The 17118-nt window shown below is 42.3% G+C and overlaps 2 protein-coding genes across 3 annotated transcripts in view; one reads left to right on the forward strand and one right to left on the reverse strand.

The window, feature by feature from the left end:
- Positions 1 to 6778, reverse strand: part of col4a1 (collagen, type IV, alpha 1) — a 61746-nt gene extending 54968 nt beyond the window's left edge. The window contains exon 1 of the mRNA XM_077535905.1: positions 6657 to 6778. The gene's annotated coding sequence lies outside the window, so the exon portion shown is untranslated. The remainder of the gene's footprint in view (positions 1 to 6656) is intronic.
- col4a2 (collagen, type IV, alpha 2) overlaps positions 1 to 17118 on the forward strand; it is a 43806-nt gene that overhangs the window by 20639 nt on the left and 6049 nt on the right. Inside the window, exons 5-36 of one of the 2 annotated variants that reach the window (XM_077535901.1) lie at positions 7647 to 7781; positions 7868 to 7912; positions 7974 to 8090; positions 8160 to 8228; positions 8316 to 8351; positions 8845 to 8898; positions 9012 to 9047; positions 9148 to 9186; positions 9436 to 9507; positions 9598 to 9642; positions 9726 to 9773; positions 9849 to 9884; positions 9965 to 10009; positions 10154 to 10214; positions 10378 to 10491; positions 11336 to 11485; positions 11574 to 11645; positions 11721 to 11872; positions 11938 to 12010; positions 13153 to 13259; positions 13350 to 13533; positions 13892 to 13936; positions 14212 to 14286; positions 14359 to 14457; positions 14775 to 14996; positions 15088 to 15249; positions 15318 to 15488; positions 15580 to 15723; positions 15788 to 15913; positions 15974 to 16155; positions 16243 to 16306; positions 16949 to 17023. In XM_077535901.1, the coding sequence (XP_077392027.1) occupies positions 7647 to 7781; positions 7868 to 7912; positions 7974 to 8090; positions 8160 to 8228; positions 8316 to 8351; positions 8845 to 8898; positions 9012 to 9047; positions 9148 to 9186; positions 9436 to 9507; positions 9598 to 9642; positions 9726 to 9773; positions 9849 to 9884; positions 9965 to 10009; positions 10154 to 10214; positions 10378 to 10491; positions 11336 to 11485; positions 11574 to 11645; positions 11721 to 11872; positions 11938 to 12010; positions 13153 to 13259; positions 13350 to 13533; positions 13892 to 13936; positions 14212 to 14286; positions 14359 to 14457; positions 14775 to 14996; positions 15088 to 15249; positions 15318 to 15488; positions 15580 to 15723; positions 15788 to 15913; positions 15974 to 16155; positions 16243 to 16306; positions 16949 to 17023 (3055 nt within the window). The remainder of the gene's footprint in view (positions 1 to 7646; positions 7782 to 7867; positions 7913 to 7973; positions 8091 to 8159; positions 8229 to 8315; positions 8352 to 8844; positions 8899 to 9011; positions 9048 to 9147; positions 9187 to 9435; positions 9508 to 9597; positions 9643 to 9725; positions 9774 to 9848; positions 9885 to 9964; positions 10010 to 10153; positions 10215 to 10377; positions 10492 to 11335; positions 11486 to 11573; positions 11646 to 11720; positions 11873 to 11937; positions 12011 to 13152; positions 13260 to 13349; positions 13534 to 13891; positions 13937 to 14211; positions 14287 to 14358; positions 14458 to 14774; positions 14997 to 15087; positions 15250 to 15317; positions 15489 to 15579; positions 15724 to 15787; positions 15914 to 15973; positions 16156 to 16242; positions 16307 to 16948; positions 17024 to 17118) is intronic. The other variant, XM_077535902.1, reaches the window with a different exon arrangement.

Here is a 17118-nt window from a genome sequence, read left to right on the forward strand (position 1 = left end):
TCCAGATATTTGGATTGCTGTTGTGACTGGCAGATTGTCTGTTTACATCTACGATTTATTTGGCAATTTGATCCTTTTTAACTTTCAACCAGGCGTCTTTTTAGGTTCCAGTTTCATGGGAGTAACGCTTGTTAATATGGCGTCCACATGGGACATCCCCTGGAAGATGCTGTAGCATCTGATTTACACGCAGGAGTCAGGATATGTGACGGTCAATGAGGAGTGTCCTTCGTGCGGGAGGAAAAACCGATTCGGGTCACCAGCGCGACGCCATATGTTCCCCATCAGGTCGTCTCGTGAAAGCTACGCGGACGGGACGGACGCACAGGAAACAATTAGCTCTCGTAAATACGTCCCTTTCCCCTCTTGAATTCTGTATTTCAGAGCTGCCCTGAGTGATCGTGCTCAACACGGGGTCAGGGGTCAAATGCGTTGAGGTATCCAATGGCTGATTTGTAGCCTGCCGCCAAGCTGAATAGTTCAGTTTTGTTTTTTGAATGTGCGCTTTGCATGACCAGTCAATGCACATACAGTATCTCAGAAAAGTGAGCACACCCCTCACATTTCTGCAGATATTTCATTATATTTCTACATGGGACAGCATGACACTTGACACAGTGACAAGTTGCTTTGAGAAATTGATCATTTTGGTACTATTTGCCATTTTGACAGCATAAATGCCAAATAAGGAATACCAGGAAGAACTGAACGTAACTGTTCAGCAGTGCTTTTCAATTACTTCTTGTTACACCAAGGAAGAAAATATTTCACGCCCAACTATCCACTGGGACTATAAATAGTATCATTTAAAAAAATTTAAAACTCATACTAAATACTGCGATTGGCTGGCAACCAGTTCAGGGTGTAGCCCGCCTACTGCTCATCGCAGTAGCTGGGATAGGCTCCAGCTCCCCCACGACCCTTGTGAGGAGCAAGCGGTTCAGGAAATGGATGGATGGATAATACTAAATATACTTGAAAAATACTCAAAACAAAATGAAGGACATTTAAAAAAAATAAATAAATTGAAAAAAATTCCAAACTCTAATAAGTGAGACAAAGTAAAAATAAAACATTCTAAATGAAATAGAAAAAAATCCCAAATCCTAGTAAAGGCCTCCACCAAAGTTTAAAAAAAATATATGTATAATTGCAAACATTTACAACATATTCAAAGATCAACATTGTCATAAAGTAGTTGACCGTTGGCCAATTGGCGGATACAATAGCAATAAGAATCCATCCATCCATTTTCTGAACCGCTTAATCCTCGCAAGGGTTCCCGGGGTTGCTGGAGCCTATCTCAGCTGGCAATGGGCAGTAGGCGGGGTACACCCTGAACTGGTCGCCAGCCAATCGCAGGTACCCAAAAAGAATCTGCATTTTAATTTGGATTGCAAGTAAGTTGAATGACCTCCTGGTGAATTTCCATGTGACGATTCGACAGAATGCTGCTAACAAGCAAATGATGACAAAATCACACAGTTCGAGATTCCCCAATGATTCAATCTAAGAGGTATACTGTCGATAGAAACTCCCTAAAAATTTTAGTGCACCCCATAGAATCAGTCATAATATAACCGTGGGAGCGACAAGCCAACGCCCCCTCAATAGGTCTCATTATACATAAACACAATCCGACGTCGTGCAGACGCACTACATCGACACGTTCAGGGCAACACCTCATTCCGGACGGCGCGCCATTCTATATTTTTTCTCACGCTCGCACTTCGCAGCTGCGTCCTGTTTGGACACGGGCGGGCTTTGGGCCCGCAGACGTTTCATTCCTCAGACCTGAGGCAAGAGCGCAGGTGTCCGGACGGCCGAACGGCCCCGGAGATCGCGGGAAGTCCGAACGTTTCTTGGATCGATCTGCCCCTGGAGTCCGATGCAGCCACCGGTCATTAAACGCATGCTCGCTCATTTGGATGCACGCGGATACGACGCGAATGAGGATTGTCGTGTAAACGGGCCTTGAAAGCATGTGCGTAACAAAACATGGGACAAAAAGTCATACAACATGACAGACGGACGTGTGCGTTTGTATATTTGAAGTCTGTGCTCATCAAACGGGGTCATCCACGTTTTTCTTCAGCCGCAGGAGGATGGAGAAGCTCCCCCCCTCCGATCCAAACACTCTCATAGATATCCAAACATCATCTGCAGATGTTTATTTACTCTGCCGGAATTCTCCTTGGGGCATCCATTGCAACCAGCCCCCCCTCCGTTCATGGAGATGGCGCAAACGGAGATCTCCAGGAAATGAGTTCACAAAAGTTCCATCCAATACAAACTTGTAAACGGGGTTGCGGATCTGTCACACGGGACCAAAATTCCTCCAGGGGGGAAACGTGTCCCGAAAAGCTCTTCGGTTCAATTCCGCTCTTGCATTTTCCACTTTCGAGAGCGGCTGCTAACCTTTAACCTTCTCTTAGGCAAATCAAACTGACCCAATTTCTCTCAAAGTATGTCATCGCTTTGAAATCAGATTGTTGCATTAAATTAAATTATTTTCATTTCAATTAAAAATGACTTGGTCAAATTGACCCATTTAAAGAGCAAAAAGTGTAATGGTTTACGTGTAATCGACTGTAAATATGAACTGTAATGGTTGCTAAGTAAGTTAATTATGCGATATAACAAAAAATATTTTTGTTTCCAATACTTTTGGCTCATTAAACATGACCAAAATCGACTCACTTTGAAGCATTTTAAATATGCAGGGGAATGTTGTTTTTATTGTTTCATACTCATTAAATTAATTAAATATGCTTGGGTCAAATTGACCCGCAAACATCATAGCTTCACCTGAGAAACAAAATATAGATTTTTTTATTTTTTTTGCAAAATTTTAATTAGGCTTCTCCTAAATATGGCATTTATTCTTTTTCTTTTTTTTGACACTTTAAGGTTAAATAAACTTGTCTGGGTCAAACTGACCCATTTTAAAGTTGGGGAGAAAATTGTTGCAGCTTCAAACTGACCAAGTGACAATTTTCATATTCATGTGAAATAAAATCTAGAAAAACAAAATCTTGATTTAAATTTGTACTAGCTCGGATTTTTAAAAATCTAAGGATTTAATTTGCATTGTTTAATATTTTTGGTTTGATAAAACACTCCCACGGGTCAAACTGACCCTAGCGAACATAACAGGAGGGTTTACAATGTCAACTTTATTTAATAAAAAAAAAAAAAAGTCAAACATCTATGAGAATCTACAATTTAGAATTCAGCTTAAAAACATAAATCTCGAATTAGCTTGAGCTTTTTCTTTGGCTTATCGCAACATCCGACCATCCATTACCTATGCTGCTTATCCTTCTTTAGGCGCCAACGTGGCACCTTGAACCAATCGCCAGGGCACATATTGAAAAACAAATATCAAACAACCATTTACACACATATGGACAACTTAGATTCTTCTAGATAATATATAATACAATCCATATATCACCAATATATCATAATGAAAGATTTTGCAAGTGGTCTTACTGCTGATTGTGAAATGCTAAACTGGTTTCCCTTCCTCTTCCCCAACAAAGCGTTCTTCCGGACAGTTGTTTATGGGTTGATTTTTATTTCTCCCGCAGGTCAGAGGTCGGTACACAGGGCCGTGTGTTTCCCATCCTGTTCTTATTGGGCCCGTCCCAAAACGTCCCCCCCAGGAGACAGTTCCCGGGCCCGGATTAAATTTACGGCGTCAGACGGGAACGACTAATTGATGTGCGATTTAAGAATAACAAAAATGCAAACACACAAAAAAGCGGGGGCGGGGGTGGGGGGGGGGCGTTTGTCTGGTGGGGGTCTTGGCCCTTTTCAGACAGATGTCATGGTGCCGGTTGAGACGACAGTAAATGTGTCACGTCGAAACTGCACGTCTACTTAGTAATATGAGAAAGCATATTGCAGTCTATATTGTCTCAAGAAGCAGCTCGTAGTGTGTGGCTTTATCCTCTAGAGGTCAGCAAAGGCAAAACATTCTAGGAGGAATATTAAAACAAAGGGTACTCAAAAATGAAAAAAATAAATAGTATACTGTATACAGTAAACCTCCATCTATTGTTTTTTTTTGTTTGTTTTGTACAGTATATAAGTTTATTTTGTTATGCCTCATTTATTTTGGGTGTAATTCCACTGCCAGCCTCTAGATGGTGGCACACTATTTAATTTGATACGGTACTGTAAATGTGAGGGAAGAAGAGTGAAAACAGGAAGTAGAACCATTTCAAGTTCATCTTAGGTTTTTGCTGAAGATTATTGAACATAAAACCCTCTTGAACCCAGTTTATAATATCTCTACCAAAATGAGGTTTTTTTTTTTTTTTGTAAAAGCAGACTTTTTGATACAGCTTTTATCAGGTTTCAATAGGCAACATTCATGTGTAGTACGTGTTGGACCACATGTCCTTTGCGCAGGTCTTTCATATTTGCACGTTCAGGTCAAAGGTTACATTTCTTCTCTTCTTTCTGCACTTTTGTGTGTCGCATTCAACTGAAGGAAATTCTCCGTCGTCGTTTGTGATTCCAGCTGCAGGACGTCCGTCGGTCTTTGAAGGCAAAATAATTGACATCTCATCTGTCTGTTTCGGACTTTGCAAAGGACGTTTTCAGTATCATCGTTCATCATTGCACACCTCCGCATCGCTGCAGTCGCTCAGCTGGTGTGTTGGTGTCTCACGATGTGCGTGTGGCATTTTATGTTCTCCAAATGAGGTGAGATGTGATTGGATAAAACACAGACGCCAGTAACGAGACCAGCGTGGGAAACTTTCATATGATTGCTCCGTTAAGATTGCTGCCTTTTCTTGTTTGTTCCCTAATGAGGGTCAATTTTTATGATTTTACAGGCCATTTGACATGAATTTCAGGATATTACTTGAACAATCCATTTATTTTTATAAAAAAAAATAATATATCATGTCATAAATTCTAAACATTAAAATATCACATATACAATGTTCCTCGTTTATCGCGGGTGTTACGTTCCAAAAACTACCCGCTATAATGGAAATTCAGGTCTTTTTTTGTTTGTTTGTTTGTTTTATCCATTAATTAGATTTTTTTTTTCAGTTATTATATATGTTTTTTGTTTTGGTATGATTTTTACTTTACTATAGATGCTTTTTCATTTAGCATATATGTTCTTTTTTCATTTACATTAATTTTTTCCATGAAAGGTATGTTGTTGTTTTTAATTTATTTATTGAAGTTTAATTTTGGTATGATTTTTGGTTTATTATGAATGCTTTTTCATTCGTTATTTATGTTTATTTTTCATTTACATTAATTTTTTTCCCCATTCTTAATTTACTTATTCTTGTCCTGGTCATATGCACAGATTTTGTGGAGTACTCTACAAAACAAAAATCTGCACGTCAACTTAATTGAAGACTCGAAATTGTCTCAGAATGAGGAGCCGCCTCATAACGCATGTCGAGGTGCAGGTCTGAGCATGACCTGGAATGCGTGATGTTATGACGCCCCCGTGTGGTGGCGTGTTTATATTTATTTGAACAGAATGGTGTCGGTCTCGTCTGAACAGCTGCATGGAGATTGATGCGAGACAAAACACAACACATCCGAAATGGCGCTCATAGACACACAACAGTCGAGAGGAGACGCGCGCAAATATCAGAATTCACACATCTGAGGATTTCATGAAAATCTGAAACACAACATTCGTCATTCAAAGAACAGCACAGTGGTTGTGACAGCGTCACGATTTTTTGCTGTTTTTCTTCAGTTGGAACTGGAGCCAAAGTCAAGGCGGAAGGAATTATAAACAATTTAAAATACTTAAGCTGTCAAATTGGCAACAAACCTTCAAGCTTCAGCTTGGAAAAGAAATAATCAGAATAAACAAATAGAGCAGCTGTTGAAAGCTGTTAAACTTTTGTTTAACAAAAACTTTCATTTTCTCTCTTTGTTTTTCTTTTCTTTTCTTTTCTTTGTTTTCTCTTGCTTTACAGTGAAGAGGACGACATTGAAAGACACTCACTTTTGTCATCATGCCCCCCAAACTATTTGTCCGGGGGTGTTTTTGTTTGTTCTCACAAGAACTCATTCAGGCCCCCCCAACCTAGTGGTCGTCGCTGGCTGACCTTTTGCACTGTCAGACCAAACAAACACCGTTTTTCCCATGATATCACCGACCACAAGTTTGGCAATCTTTTGCAAAGTCATAGTTTCTCCCGAGTCCAACACTTCAACACCAGAGACACAAAAACAGGAATGTAGACAAGAATGTTGTTCTTTTTTTTTTAAATCTTTGTGTTTACCTTTCGAGAGGGGCATTTTTGTCCTACTTTCGTCTATGTGGGAGGCTGATGCTGTAGTAACATAAGTTGACCACTAGATGAGTGTAAAGAGCTTTAAATGCCAAAAGAGCTACGCTGAGACGATCAATATGCACGAGGTCATTTTTGAAAGTTGGCTAAAAGAGTTCAAGAGATCGTCATAGTTTAAAAAACAAACAAAAAGAATTCAACTTACATTGTACTGCAACTGTGCTTTAGTGATAAATAATTGTATGCTCTAAAGTTTTTGTTGTGTTTGTGTGACTGCGTGGGTCTGTTAACCGTATAGTGTTTATTGCTACAATTCGTCCGTGCTGTGTGGCTTGACTAATCAAAAACAAAAAGTTTGCCACTCACTTGTAAACGTTGTTTAGTGGACCAGTGGACGCAGGATTCTCAGCAAAGTCAACTGTGTCATCCTGGATCGAGGTTTGGCGTTTGGTGGTCATTGTATCAGCGCCGGCCGTCGCTAACGCACTACTATCTAACCCGGAAGTAAATTCGGCTAATGCACGTCTCAAGAGCGTGCGTCTCACCCTACCCCACCCTCCCAATCCCGATTGTAATTGGCTAGCCGTAGTTGTCAATCAAAGCTACATCTGAAAGGAGGTATGTGGTTGGCTGGCCATGCTTGACTTGAAACAGAAGGCGCAAGTTTACGTGACTGACAAAGGATTTAAAAAACAAACAAACAAACAAAAAAAACTGTTGTATAAAGATACTTAGTTAATATATCAAAGAGGAAATTAAATAAATACAATTACTTTTGTTACATTAAAATTTATAAATACAATACTACTTTTTAAATTAAAAAATGCAATACCGTTTTGACCTATTTTACGCAAGCTTATTGCTGACACAAACGAAAAAATACAATTCCTTAGTCTATAAGAATTACACATTTGATTTTAATTTAATATTAAAACTACCACATCTAAAAAGTGAAGTGAATGCTACAAAGGAGCCTTGAGATACAAGTGACCCAACTTAGGAATGTTTCAAGGCATGAGCAGCATTAAGCAGATTTTTTTTTTTTGCTTCAACTTGTGAGAAAAAAAAAAGAAAAAAAAAAAGACATACATGCGTTGTATGGTGGCAGTGGATGAACTCAACTCTCTTCACAAGCAGTTCAGCACCTTGAACAATTTTTCAAAAAAAGAGGCCTCAAGCTATTAAATGCCACTCCCATTTAATGTTTACTGCCAAACTAAACAATAAACAATGATAATGAACACATCGATTTGAACTTCATGCTAACATATAATGAGAAACAGAAAGATTTGACTAAATGACTCCAGTCTCTTCTCCCTCTGACTCACACTTGCTTTTTCTTTCCTTCATCATCAGGGTCAACATGGGCCTGTGGGGCCCCAAGGCATCACGGGGCCCCCGGGGAGGCCCGGCGATCCAGGCATCCAAGGGCCAAAGGGGCACAAAGGTGACACCGGACGGAATGGCAACATTGGACTCAAAGGAAACATGGTAAATTGCAAATCGATGTTATTGTTTGAAGAAAAAAAAAAAAAAAAAAACTTCTGATATGCTCACGTCAAATTATTTTTCTGCAGGGTATGACGGGCGTACCCGGCTTCTCAGGAAACGATGGAATTCCGGTAAGTAACTTCTTTTTCTGGACACATTTGAAAACATTGAAACGGCGACTCCTTTCTTTAGGGTCACCCAGGACATCCGGGACCCAGAGGAAAGCCCGGGGCGGACGGCTGTAACGGGACAGCGGGGGAATCCGGCGTCCCGGGTCTAATCGGACGTCAAGGAGTACCTGGTTTTCCTGTAAGCGTATCGTTTGGGTAGCAAATTGCAAATTGGATTTGCAGTGCCTGATTTGGTGTTTCCTGTCAGGGCCAAGTGGGCAGGAAGGGGGAGAAGGGCGACATCTTGGATGTGGCCGTGTACATGCAGAGTTTCAGGGTGACGAATATTTTGGCATGAAACGTTTGTGTGATGTCGACATTCCAAAAGCCCGTTCGTGTGAATGTTTTGATCGTCTCTCCACAGGGAGACTCCGGCACACCGGGAGCCGATGGACTACTTGTAAGACACCATTGTTGGATTTGTACTCATGCATGATTGAATATCATTTCATTGAAATAATTTTTTAAACAGGAGTGGCCCTCCGGCCCTCGCGTCTGTGACCAAAGCCACGTCGTCTCACGCTAATAAACGTACAGTGTAAAAAGGTCAGATAGATAGAGAGAGAGAGAGAGAGAGAGACAGAGAGAAAGTATGTATTTATGTACAATTTAAACAGATATGGGCCCGGCATTGACCCTTGAGGGACACCACAAACAACAGCAAGTGCATCAGATAGATAGACAGACAGACAGACAGACAGACAGACAGAAGCAAAGTCAGCAACACTGCAGACATAAGTTGCAGCCCCAGCTCACGGCCTCGAAAAATAAAAGCACCACATATTTACATATTTTATGTATGGGGGTCGGTCAGAGACTTGTTGGGTCGAGTTTTGCCCACGCCTGACCAATATTTTGGTGAAACCTGAATATGTTTGTGTGACATCTGGCAGGGCGCCCCTGGTAACCGAGGATGGCAAGGAAACCCGGGGATCCTGGGACCAAAGGTAATAATAACTTCAAAATTAAAATAATAATAATAACATGGATGCAGTTTTGTGTATTTCATCTTTTGTGAATTTTAAGACTTCTTACAAGTTTCTTGTTGTTCTTCTTCTAGGGTCCACCGGGGCCACCAGGTCCTCGAGGACCAAAGGTAGCTCAGACTCAAACTTCATTTTGCATGTGGATGACTTTTGTCACTCAATTTGATGCATTTACTATATATATATTTTTTTTGTGTGTTTTCTGCACAGGCCGTGACAAACGTAATCAAAGGGATGAAGGGCGACCAGGTTAGTGACCGTTTGTGTCACAAATTATTTATTATTTATAAACACTAAATGAACGCCCCAGTCAGACACGACACTATTTAAGAAAATATGATAAAACCCTGTTCATCATCACATATTCCAGATAAGATGCCAGGTGCTCTCTGCAGTTGAATAAATCCAGTTGTCAGTAAGAGAACCTGGATACTATTTGTGGAAATATTTATTTAACATTATGTTATTTTTTTTTACGTCATCTTTCTTGGACCGCAGGGGGAGATTGGACCCCCGGGACCGCCAGGAAACTCGACTCATCCCCACAGTCAGCCCCCTTTCGGACCTTTGGTGCGTACACCTGCCGCATTGTCATTCCTCTGCCTGAAACAAACGCGTCTTGATCGAATGGCGTGAAAATATCCACATCATCATCAACAGGGCCCGACTGGACCGAAGGGTTTGAAAGGAGAAGCAGGAGATCTGGTAGGTGCTCGCTGATCCCTCTCACACTTTTACTCCTCTCATGTTATGACATAAAAGACGTTGTTGTGGTTGCTGAATTACAGGCGGACAACAGAGGAGAAACTGGAATCAAGGGATTCCCCGGATCACGCGTGAGCACTTTTCTGCATCTTCCAATCAGGCCAGTTTCATTTAGTCGTTCTAATGTGCATTGGATGCATTTCTAGGGTCTACCTGGTGCACCTGGGAGACCTGGAACAAGGGTATGCTTGTATGACACATCAAGATTGAGCTCCTTGATGAAGTCATTTATTACAATGTCATTAACGAGTCTCTCGTTCAGGGGGATGTGGGGGAACACGGACCAATAGGCAGAGCGGGTCCAAAGGTGACGACTTGAATTTGAATTGTAAAATTCAACGTTTAACTACATGACGTGATTCAAAATTTGCTTTCGATTTCCATGTTTACTATCCCTAAGATTGATCAAATAGATACTTATTTGTGGAGTTGCACACATTTTGTATCGTAGGGAGAGAGAGGTGAAGCGGGAGAATTGACTTCATCTGGACTTTGGCCCTGGTCTTCAACAGGTACGTTAACTGAAAAGAAACAACAAATTCACCGTTGATCATCTCGAATTCCGTTAGCGCAAGCAAGAATACAGATGTTTGAAAATGCACAGATGCCATGCTAATAATGATTTTGATGATTTTTTTTTTTTTTTTGAATTAATTTATTTTTAAACCCTATAAGCTGGTGCCCTTGGTCCACCCGGTGAGCAAGGTCCCCAAGGTGAAAGGGGAGCGATAGGAGATCAAGGCGTTCCTGGACCACCAGGACGCACCGCTTCGGACTCACAGCAACAAGGTTTGTGATAACAGTCAACTCAAATTTATTGAAAAAACAAAACAAAAAAAAACACTTTAAAACAAAACAAGCATCGATGTATGCAAAGTGCGGTACATGGAACAGAAATCGGTCATGCAGTATATTGTCAGAAAGTATAAAAGTAAATAAAATTTACATCAACAAATTAATAACAAGAATGAATAAATAAATAAATAAATGAACAAACAGGAAGATCACATTATTACTTATCAAATTAGTAAATAAAAAAATAAATAATATAACAATAAAAATCATAATAAATAATAATAAATAATAATTAAATAATAATAAAAATAATAATAACAACAATAATAATTATATTAAATAAACTTGTTATGGTAACATCAAGGGGTGGAAGTGGTCATTGGGAAATTCAGGGGTTTCCCGAATGGCAGGTCCATTTTTGAGCCTGCATCAGTGTGCACTCCCTTCTGCTGGATGTTGATAGCCCACCCACCACCCCCGTCGACCAATAGGATTCAACTCATGTCCACTGTCCGCTGATGAAAATTTCCCCAGGCCGAATTTTGTTCCCAGTCCCTGGAAACAACCTATTTCAGCAAATGTGTTCAAATAGATCACAATCAAAAAAACAAAACAAAAAAAAACTCATTTACTTGTTGACTGATGCGTGATAGCGTCATCTAGAAGTGAAGTTTACAGTCATGTACACAATGTAGCAATTCCAGAACAAACAAAATGACAAGAAGAGACCAAGGTCCTCTCTACAGTTACATAAATAAACCACTACACGAGGTAACAAGGAACAAAAGTGAAACCGTTTTGTTTTTGTTTGTTTGTTTGTTTTTCCTTGGTTGCTCAGTGTTTGATTACGCCGGGCCATTCGGACGAAAGGGGGAGCCAGGAGAGAAGGGCCAATGGGGGGAACAAGGAAGTCCTGCTGCCAGCGCAGGACCACCAGGCAACCCTGGTCGCCCAGGTTCCAGAGGGCCCCCAGGGCCCAAAGGAACATGTGAGTAAATGATCAGCATCATTGACCGCCACCATGTTTTCATACTTTGATTAAATTAAGATGAAATGTTTCTGTTTGGCATATCAAGGGGGGGAGTTCTTCAAGGGGTCTCCTGGTGGTAGAGGAAGGCCTGGAAATGCAGGTTTCAAGGGACTCAAAGGTACTCTTCTTGCTAAGTAAAAAAAAAAAAAAAAAGTGTTTTATTTTGAAATAAGATGAATTTGCATCTTTTTAGGGGATCACGGGCAATGTGAATGCTCGGTGAACAACTCGCCCGCTGGGCCACCCGGGCCACTTGGTGACGCCGGAGACGCTGGGATGACTGGAGAGTTTGGACGGGAGGGCGACACCGGCGAAGCAGGACCCTCGGGAGCGGACGGATTCCCAGTAAGAGACGTCGGACCGCGTTCAAGTTCCTGCTGGCGTCACGTGATGACGATGTCTTCCTGCAGGGAACTCCGGGCATCGTTGGTGAGCCCGGTCCAAGAGGCCGGAAAGGAGACACGGCTGTGGCTACACACAAAGGTGGGCGTTACTTTGTTCCTTGCAGGGACACGGGTCCATCATTCATCGTCAAGTTTTTTGCTTTTTTTTTCAAAGCCAAACCAAACTTCAATCAGCACTCCGTCCTGTTGGTAGTGACGATTACACTTGACGGAAGAAAACTTCTGTTAGTGTTTAGTCTGTCTTTTTTTTTTTGTGTGTGTGTGTGTGTAAGTTTCTCGTTAATTGTCAGCAAAATATGTTCTATGCAGCCCCACTAGTTTAAATATGATATTTTGGTTCATATTGCAGAAAAATCCAGCAGTTTTTATCAATATCAGAAGGCGGCCATTTTGCCACTTGCTGTCGCATGAAAATGACATCACAGTTGCTCAGGTCTCAGGTAACGACCAATCACAGCTCAGCTTCAGAAAACAGTTGAGCTGTGATTGGTCGTTACCTGAGCCCTGTGCAACTGTGATGTCATCTTCGGTCGACAGCAAGTGGCAAAATGGCCGCCCCCGGAGGTGGATAAAAACGGTTGGCTTTTGCTGCATAACTCGTATTATTTAGAATGTCATGTTTATATTAACTCATTCACTCCCAACCCCCTTAGCTCCCGGCTGTTTTACAAAATTTTGACAAATTTTGCAAGGCCCACTAGACTATTGTGTTCTATTGCTATGAAAACATGGAACCTACCAAAAGAAAGATTAGAGTCAGGAAAAAAAAAAAAAGTATATTTATATCTGTTTCTGTTTTGCAGCAATTCTCATTAGAATATAGCTAAGTTTCATCATTATTCACATTCCTGGTGAAAAAGAGTAGGGAAAAGACGTTTTTGCAACATGGCCTTGGTTGTTCTCTTATACTCTGCTGCCACCTGCTGGCCGGTTTTGTAATAACTACCATTGCTTCAAGCATTCTCTTCAGTCCCGAGGCTGCATCAAAGCCTTCTGTATGCTCTAGCATAAAACAACATTAAAAAAAAACAAAAAAAACGTATAAATACGTCTTTGGGAGCAAACGAGTTAATGAGGTCACGTATATTATTGTCGATAAATATTTCAGGTTGACCTTTAAGACATGATGAATCAACAATGATATCCATATAATCAACACTTGGACCCTGTGCCTGTATAGCATTAATATTCCTTTCTGCGAATGCGATATCACGTCTGCAGGCTATCGTGGAGATCCTGGAATTTCGGGATTAGATGGTGAACAGGGAAAGCCAGGACTTCCGGGCCCACTTGGTCTGCCTGGCTTTCCCGGCAATCGTGGTCTTCCGGTGAGTCCGGCATTCATTCATTCATTCATTCATTCATTCCCAAAAGGATCATCGAGCGTCTGCTGAGGATGTTGTTGTTGGTGCAAACAGGGAGACGATTCCAAAGGAGAGAGAGGAGAAAAAGGTTCCTCCGGTGTGCCGGGACGAGCTGGTGCACCTGGACTTAGAGGAGAACCAGGTCTAGAGCTTGAGGGTATCAAAGGCCAGCCTGGTTTACCCGGTGACGCGGGTCTTGATGGTTACCCGGGAGTTGCAGGAACACCTGGCGGCCCAGGTAAGCGCCACCTGGTTGATTCATTGACACGTATGCGCCGCTGTTTCATTTGATGCTGCATCTCATTCTCTTTTTTTTCTTTACACTTTTTTTTAATCCTCATATAAGCTCTTTTCACTGAACTGAATTTGAAAAGAGTATTCGTGTGCTTGAGAATTAAAAACCAGGACGCATGGCGAGTATATTTGACGATCGAACTGTTACTTTTCCTTCTGTGCCTCCAGTTGACGCCTTCGTTGCAGCGCGCAGCCTTCAAACCAGCTCGGGTCGAGCTTGTTTGCAAAAATAATGCTTAAGCTTTTGAATAACCGAATGTACCGAATGCCTCTCTCGTTTCTGTCTCTCTCGCAACCGAAAGGCGGCTGTAGTCCAGCAGGAGATGGACGACAATGGGATGTAACAGGTAGCGGGCATCATGATGATTTTGTTTGCTTTTTAAAAGTCTCTTTGTGCTTTGCCTTGCGTGCATGATTTTTGGCCAGAATTGAATTGCTTTTAATTTGATGGTGAAAGTACAATTTGTGTGTTGCTAATGTAAAGGTAACACGATTGCATCGATAAAAACGATCCACGCTGGGCACCAGACAAAGTCACCAGATATTTTTTTCAGTATAGTCCCTTCAACCGTGATATAATCATTAACTCATGTATTTTCTGTTACTTTTTTTTTTTCCTTAGGTCCTTGTGGGACTTACCCAGGACCTCCTGGACTACCGGGTTCTCCTGGACCCAGAGGATTACCTGGTCTCACGGGTAAAGACCAGAAGCGCCAGAGTGGCCGAGCGAGCTGGACTTCAACTTTTGTTTTCTCTCATCAATTATTAGGTCTTCCGGGTGACAAAGGTCTCCCAGGTCTCTTCGGACTACAGGGAGGTAAAGGAGAAGGAGGAGACTACGGCCCAGGTGGCATACCTGGACCACCAGGTAAGCAAAAAACAGCGAGCCTATCTCAGCTGGCTTTGGGCAGTAGGCGGGGGACACCCTGAACTGGTTGCCGGCCAATCACAGGGCACACAGAGACAAAGTGGTGCTTTTGATTATTAATTTCCTCCATTTTTCCACAAGAGACCATCTCACATCTTTAGAAGGAACAGCTCATTAATTCATTTAAAATATAGACAACAAACGGAACCAATCAACATTAGTGGCAGAGCTATGTGATTGCCAGGGGTGCCAGTCCAGCTCTGGTTTACTACGCTGCCATTTCGTTGTAATGCCCCGAAAATAATCCCATTCGATAGGTTTTTCCGGCCCCCGCGGTGATTTGGGCGTGCCGGGCAGAAAAGGGTCCGTTGGATCGCCAGGCGTGCCTGGACTGTCCGGACGGATTGGACCACCCGGGGATAAAGGTTTCCACGGGGAAGTATTGGGCGCCTTTCAGGGGCCCCCTGGTGACCCAGGACTGTACGGGCTTCAAGGGACCAAGGGGTTGGCTGGAGATCAGGGAGAAGTTGGCTATCCAGGTAAGGCGTGTTTGAAAGTACTTTTGCTCCAACAGTCGGCAGACCTTACAGTTTTTGTTTGTATTTGACGTTTCATTGTGTATCGCTCCAGGAATGCCGGGCATGCCTGGTATGATTGGTTCCAAAGGTGAGATTGGCCTTCCGGGCCCGCAGGGGGTGGAAGGAAGTCCCGGGCCACCGGGCAATTATGGCTACCCTGGTGATCCTGGCAACTCGGGTCCACCGGGGCCACCGGGTGATGTCGGACTACCAGGTGACACCCGAGTCTCTGAGATGTCCCTGTTCATATTTCATGTACATCACTTTATCCTGTTTATGCAGGTTTAACTGGTGCAAGAGGTACCGACGGAAACCCGGGAGCTCCAGGTGTATTTGGAATAAAAGGTTACCCAGGTGAACCAGGTAACTATGGGGTTCCCGGGGAGAACGGCTTGCCGGGTAAGGCAGGACAACCTGGGCAAGAAGGAAATCCAGGACCTCCAGGAATGAAAGGTCCGTTCCACAGATGACTACTTGGATAATATTCCAACCCAAATGTACAGGATTCAAACTTGGTGGTGTGCCACCGTTTCTCAATTTCAAGGATACGAAGGGTCTTCTGGCATGTCGGGCTTCGGCGGGGTCTCTGGCAATACAGGCATTCAAGGAGTCAGCGGGATTAGAGGAGACACTGGATTACCAGGACAAACTGGCCCGAAAGGAATAACAGGCCAAACTGGAGAAAAAGGTGCTGAAGTCGTCTTTTCCAAAACGTGAAGCTCTCATCTGATGACGTCATTGCTGTCTGCCAGGTGATCGCGGGTTAAGGGGGCCACCTGGCGAGAAGCCGGAGATCCCTGCAAAACTGATCATCGACATGAAAGGAACCAAGGGAGAACGTGGAAATCTTGGAGATCAAGGCTTCGTCGGACCGCGAGGTACATCAGATAGTCGCCGTTGCCGAAAAACGGCATTTTACTTACAATTCATTTCCACAGGCTCAAAGGGTCTTCCTGGTGTTCCGGGCCATGAGGGAGGTCACGGGTTTCCCGGAGAGCCCAGCCATGAAAAGGGTTTCCAAGGAAATCCGGGTGCTCAGGGGTTACCGGGGCTCAAAGGAATGCCAGGGTATACTGGCAATCAAGGAATTTCTGGCTTTGATGGGATGAGTGGCGAAAAGGTGACTGGAAATTGGTTGTCAAGAATCTCTGTCAAGTTTCACGTTCCATTCTAACATCATTTTTGTCATGTCTGGTTCTTTTTCCAGGGGGTCAAAGGAAGTCCTGGTGCCTATGGTGCATCAGGGGACAAGGGCAAGAAAGGACTCACAGGTGCAAATTCCAAATTGACTTTACAACTAAACAGTATTTGTTGACAATAGTTCATCATTACGTGATCTTTTTATTAGGTGTGTCAGGCGGTTAAAATTTTTAATCGGAATTAATCGCATGACTTAAATAGTTAACTCACGAAATTTTACTTCTGTTCTAAATGCACAATAAAATGTACAATAAAATAAATGTTTAAGTTTCATTCTCGTTAAAACATAAAAGTGGGAAAAAAATGTTGAACTAATAGGAATATGGCTGCATCATTTAGGTATTGATATAGTCATTTCATCATCATCATAAAATTGACTTAAAATGTGATACTAATTTGTGTTGAGGTCATTTTTTTCTGCCACTAGATGGCATAATTGCATTTGTAAGACACTGGTGACAGCTCAGTGCGTTTTTCTTTTCATATTAAGAGAGCTATATAAGGAAGTCAAATTCTGCACATTTTTAAAATTGTAAAATACAACTTGACCCCAGTCTCCACATACATATTATACATTATTATTCCATTTATTACTGCTAAATGTTGACATGGCTTTCCAAGCAAGGGGCAGTCATTAAATGAGTAGCATTAAAGCAAGTTGAAATGAACATTACTCATTCTGACACCTGTCATTTATTTTGACATGCTTCAAGGTGAGAGTGGCCCTCGCATCGACATTCCGGGAGCAACTGGACACAGAGGAGATGTCGGTTCTTCAGGAGAGCCAGGTAAAGCAAACGATCGTTCATTCAAGCACACGTTGCTGCTTAATTGCATTTATGGGGTTCGCGGCTGCGCGGTTGTGAAAAGTTTGAGATCGTCC

Source organism: Festucalex cinctus, chromosome 11 (genome assembly GCF_051991245.1).
Source record: "Festucalex cinctus isolate MCC-2025b chromosome 11, RoL_Fcin_1.0, whole genome shotgun sequence".
NCBI classification, from domain to species: Eukaryota; Metazoa; Chordata; class Actinopteri; order Syngnathiformes; family Syngnathidae; genus Festucalex; species Festucalex cinctus.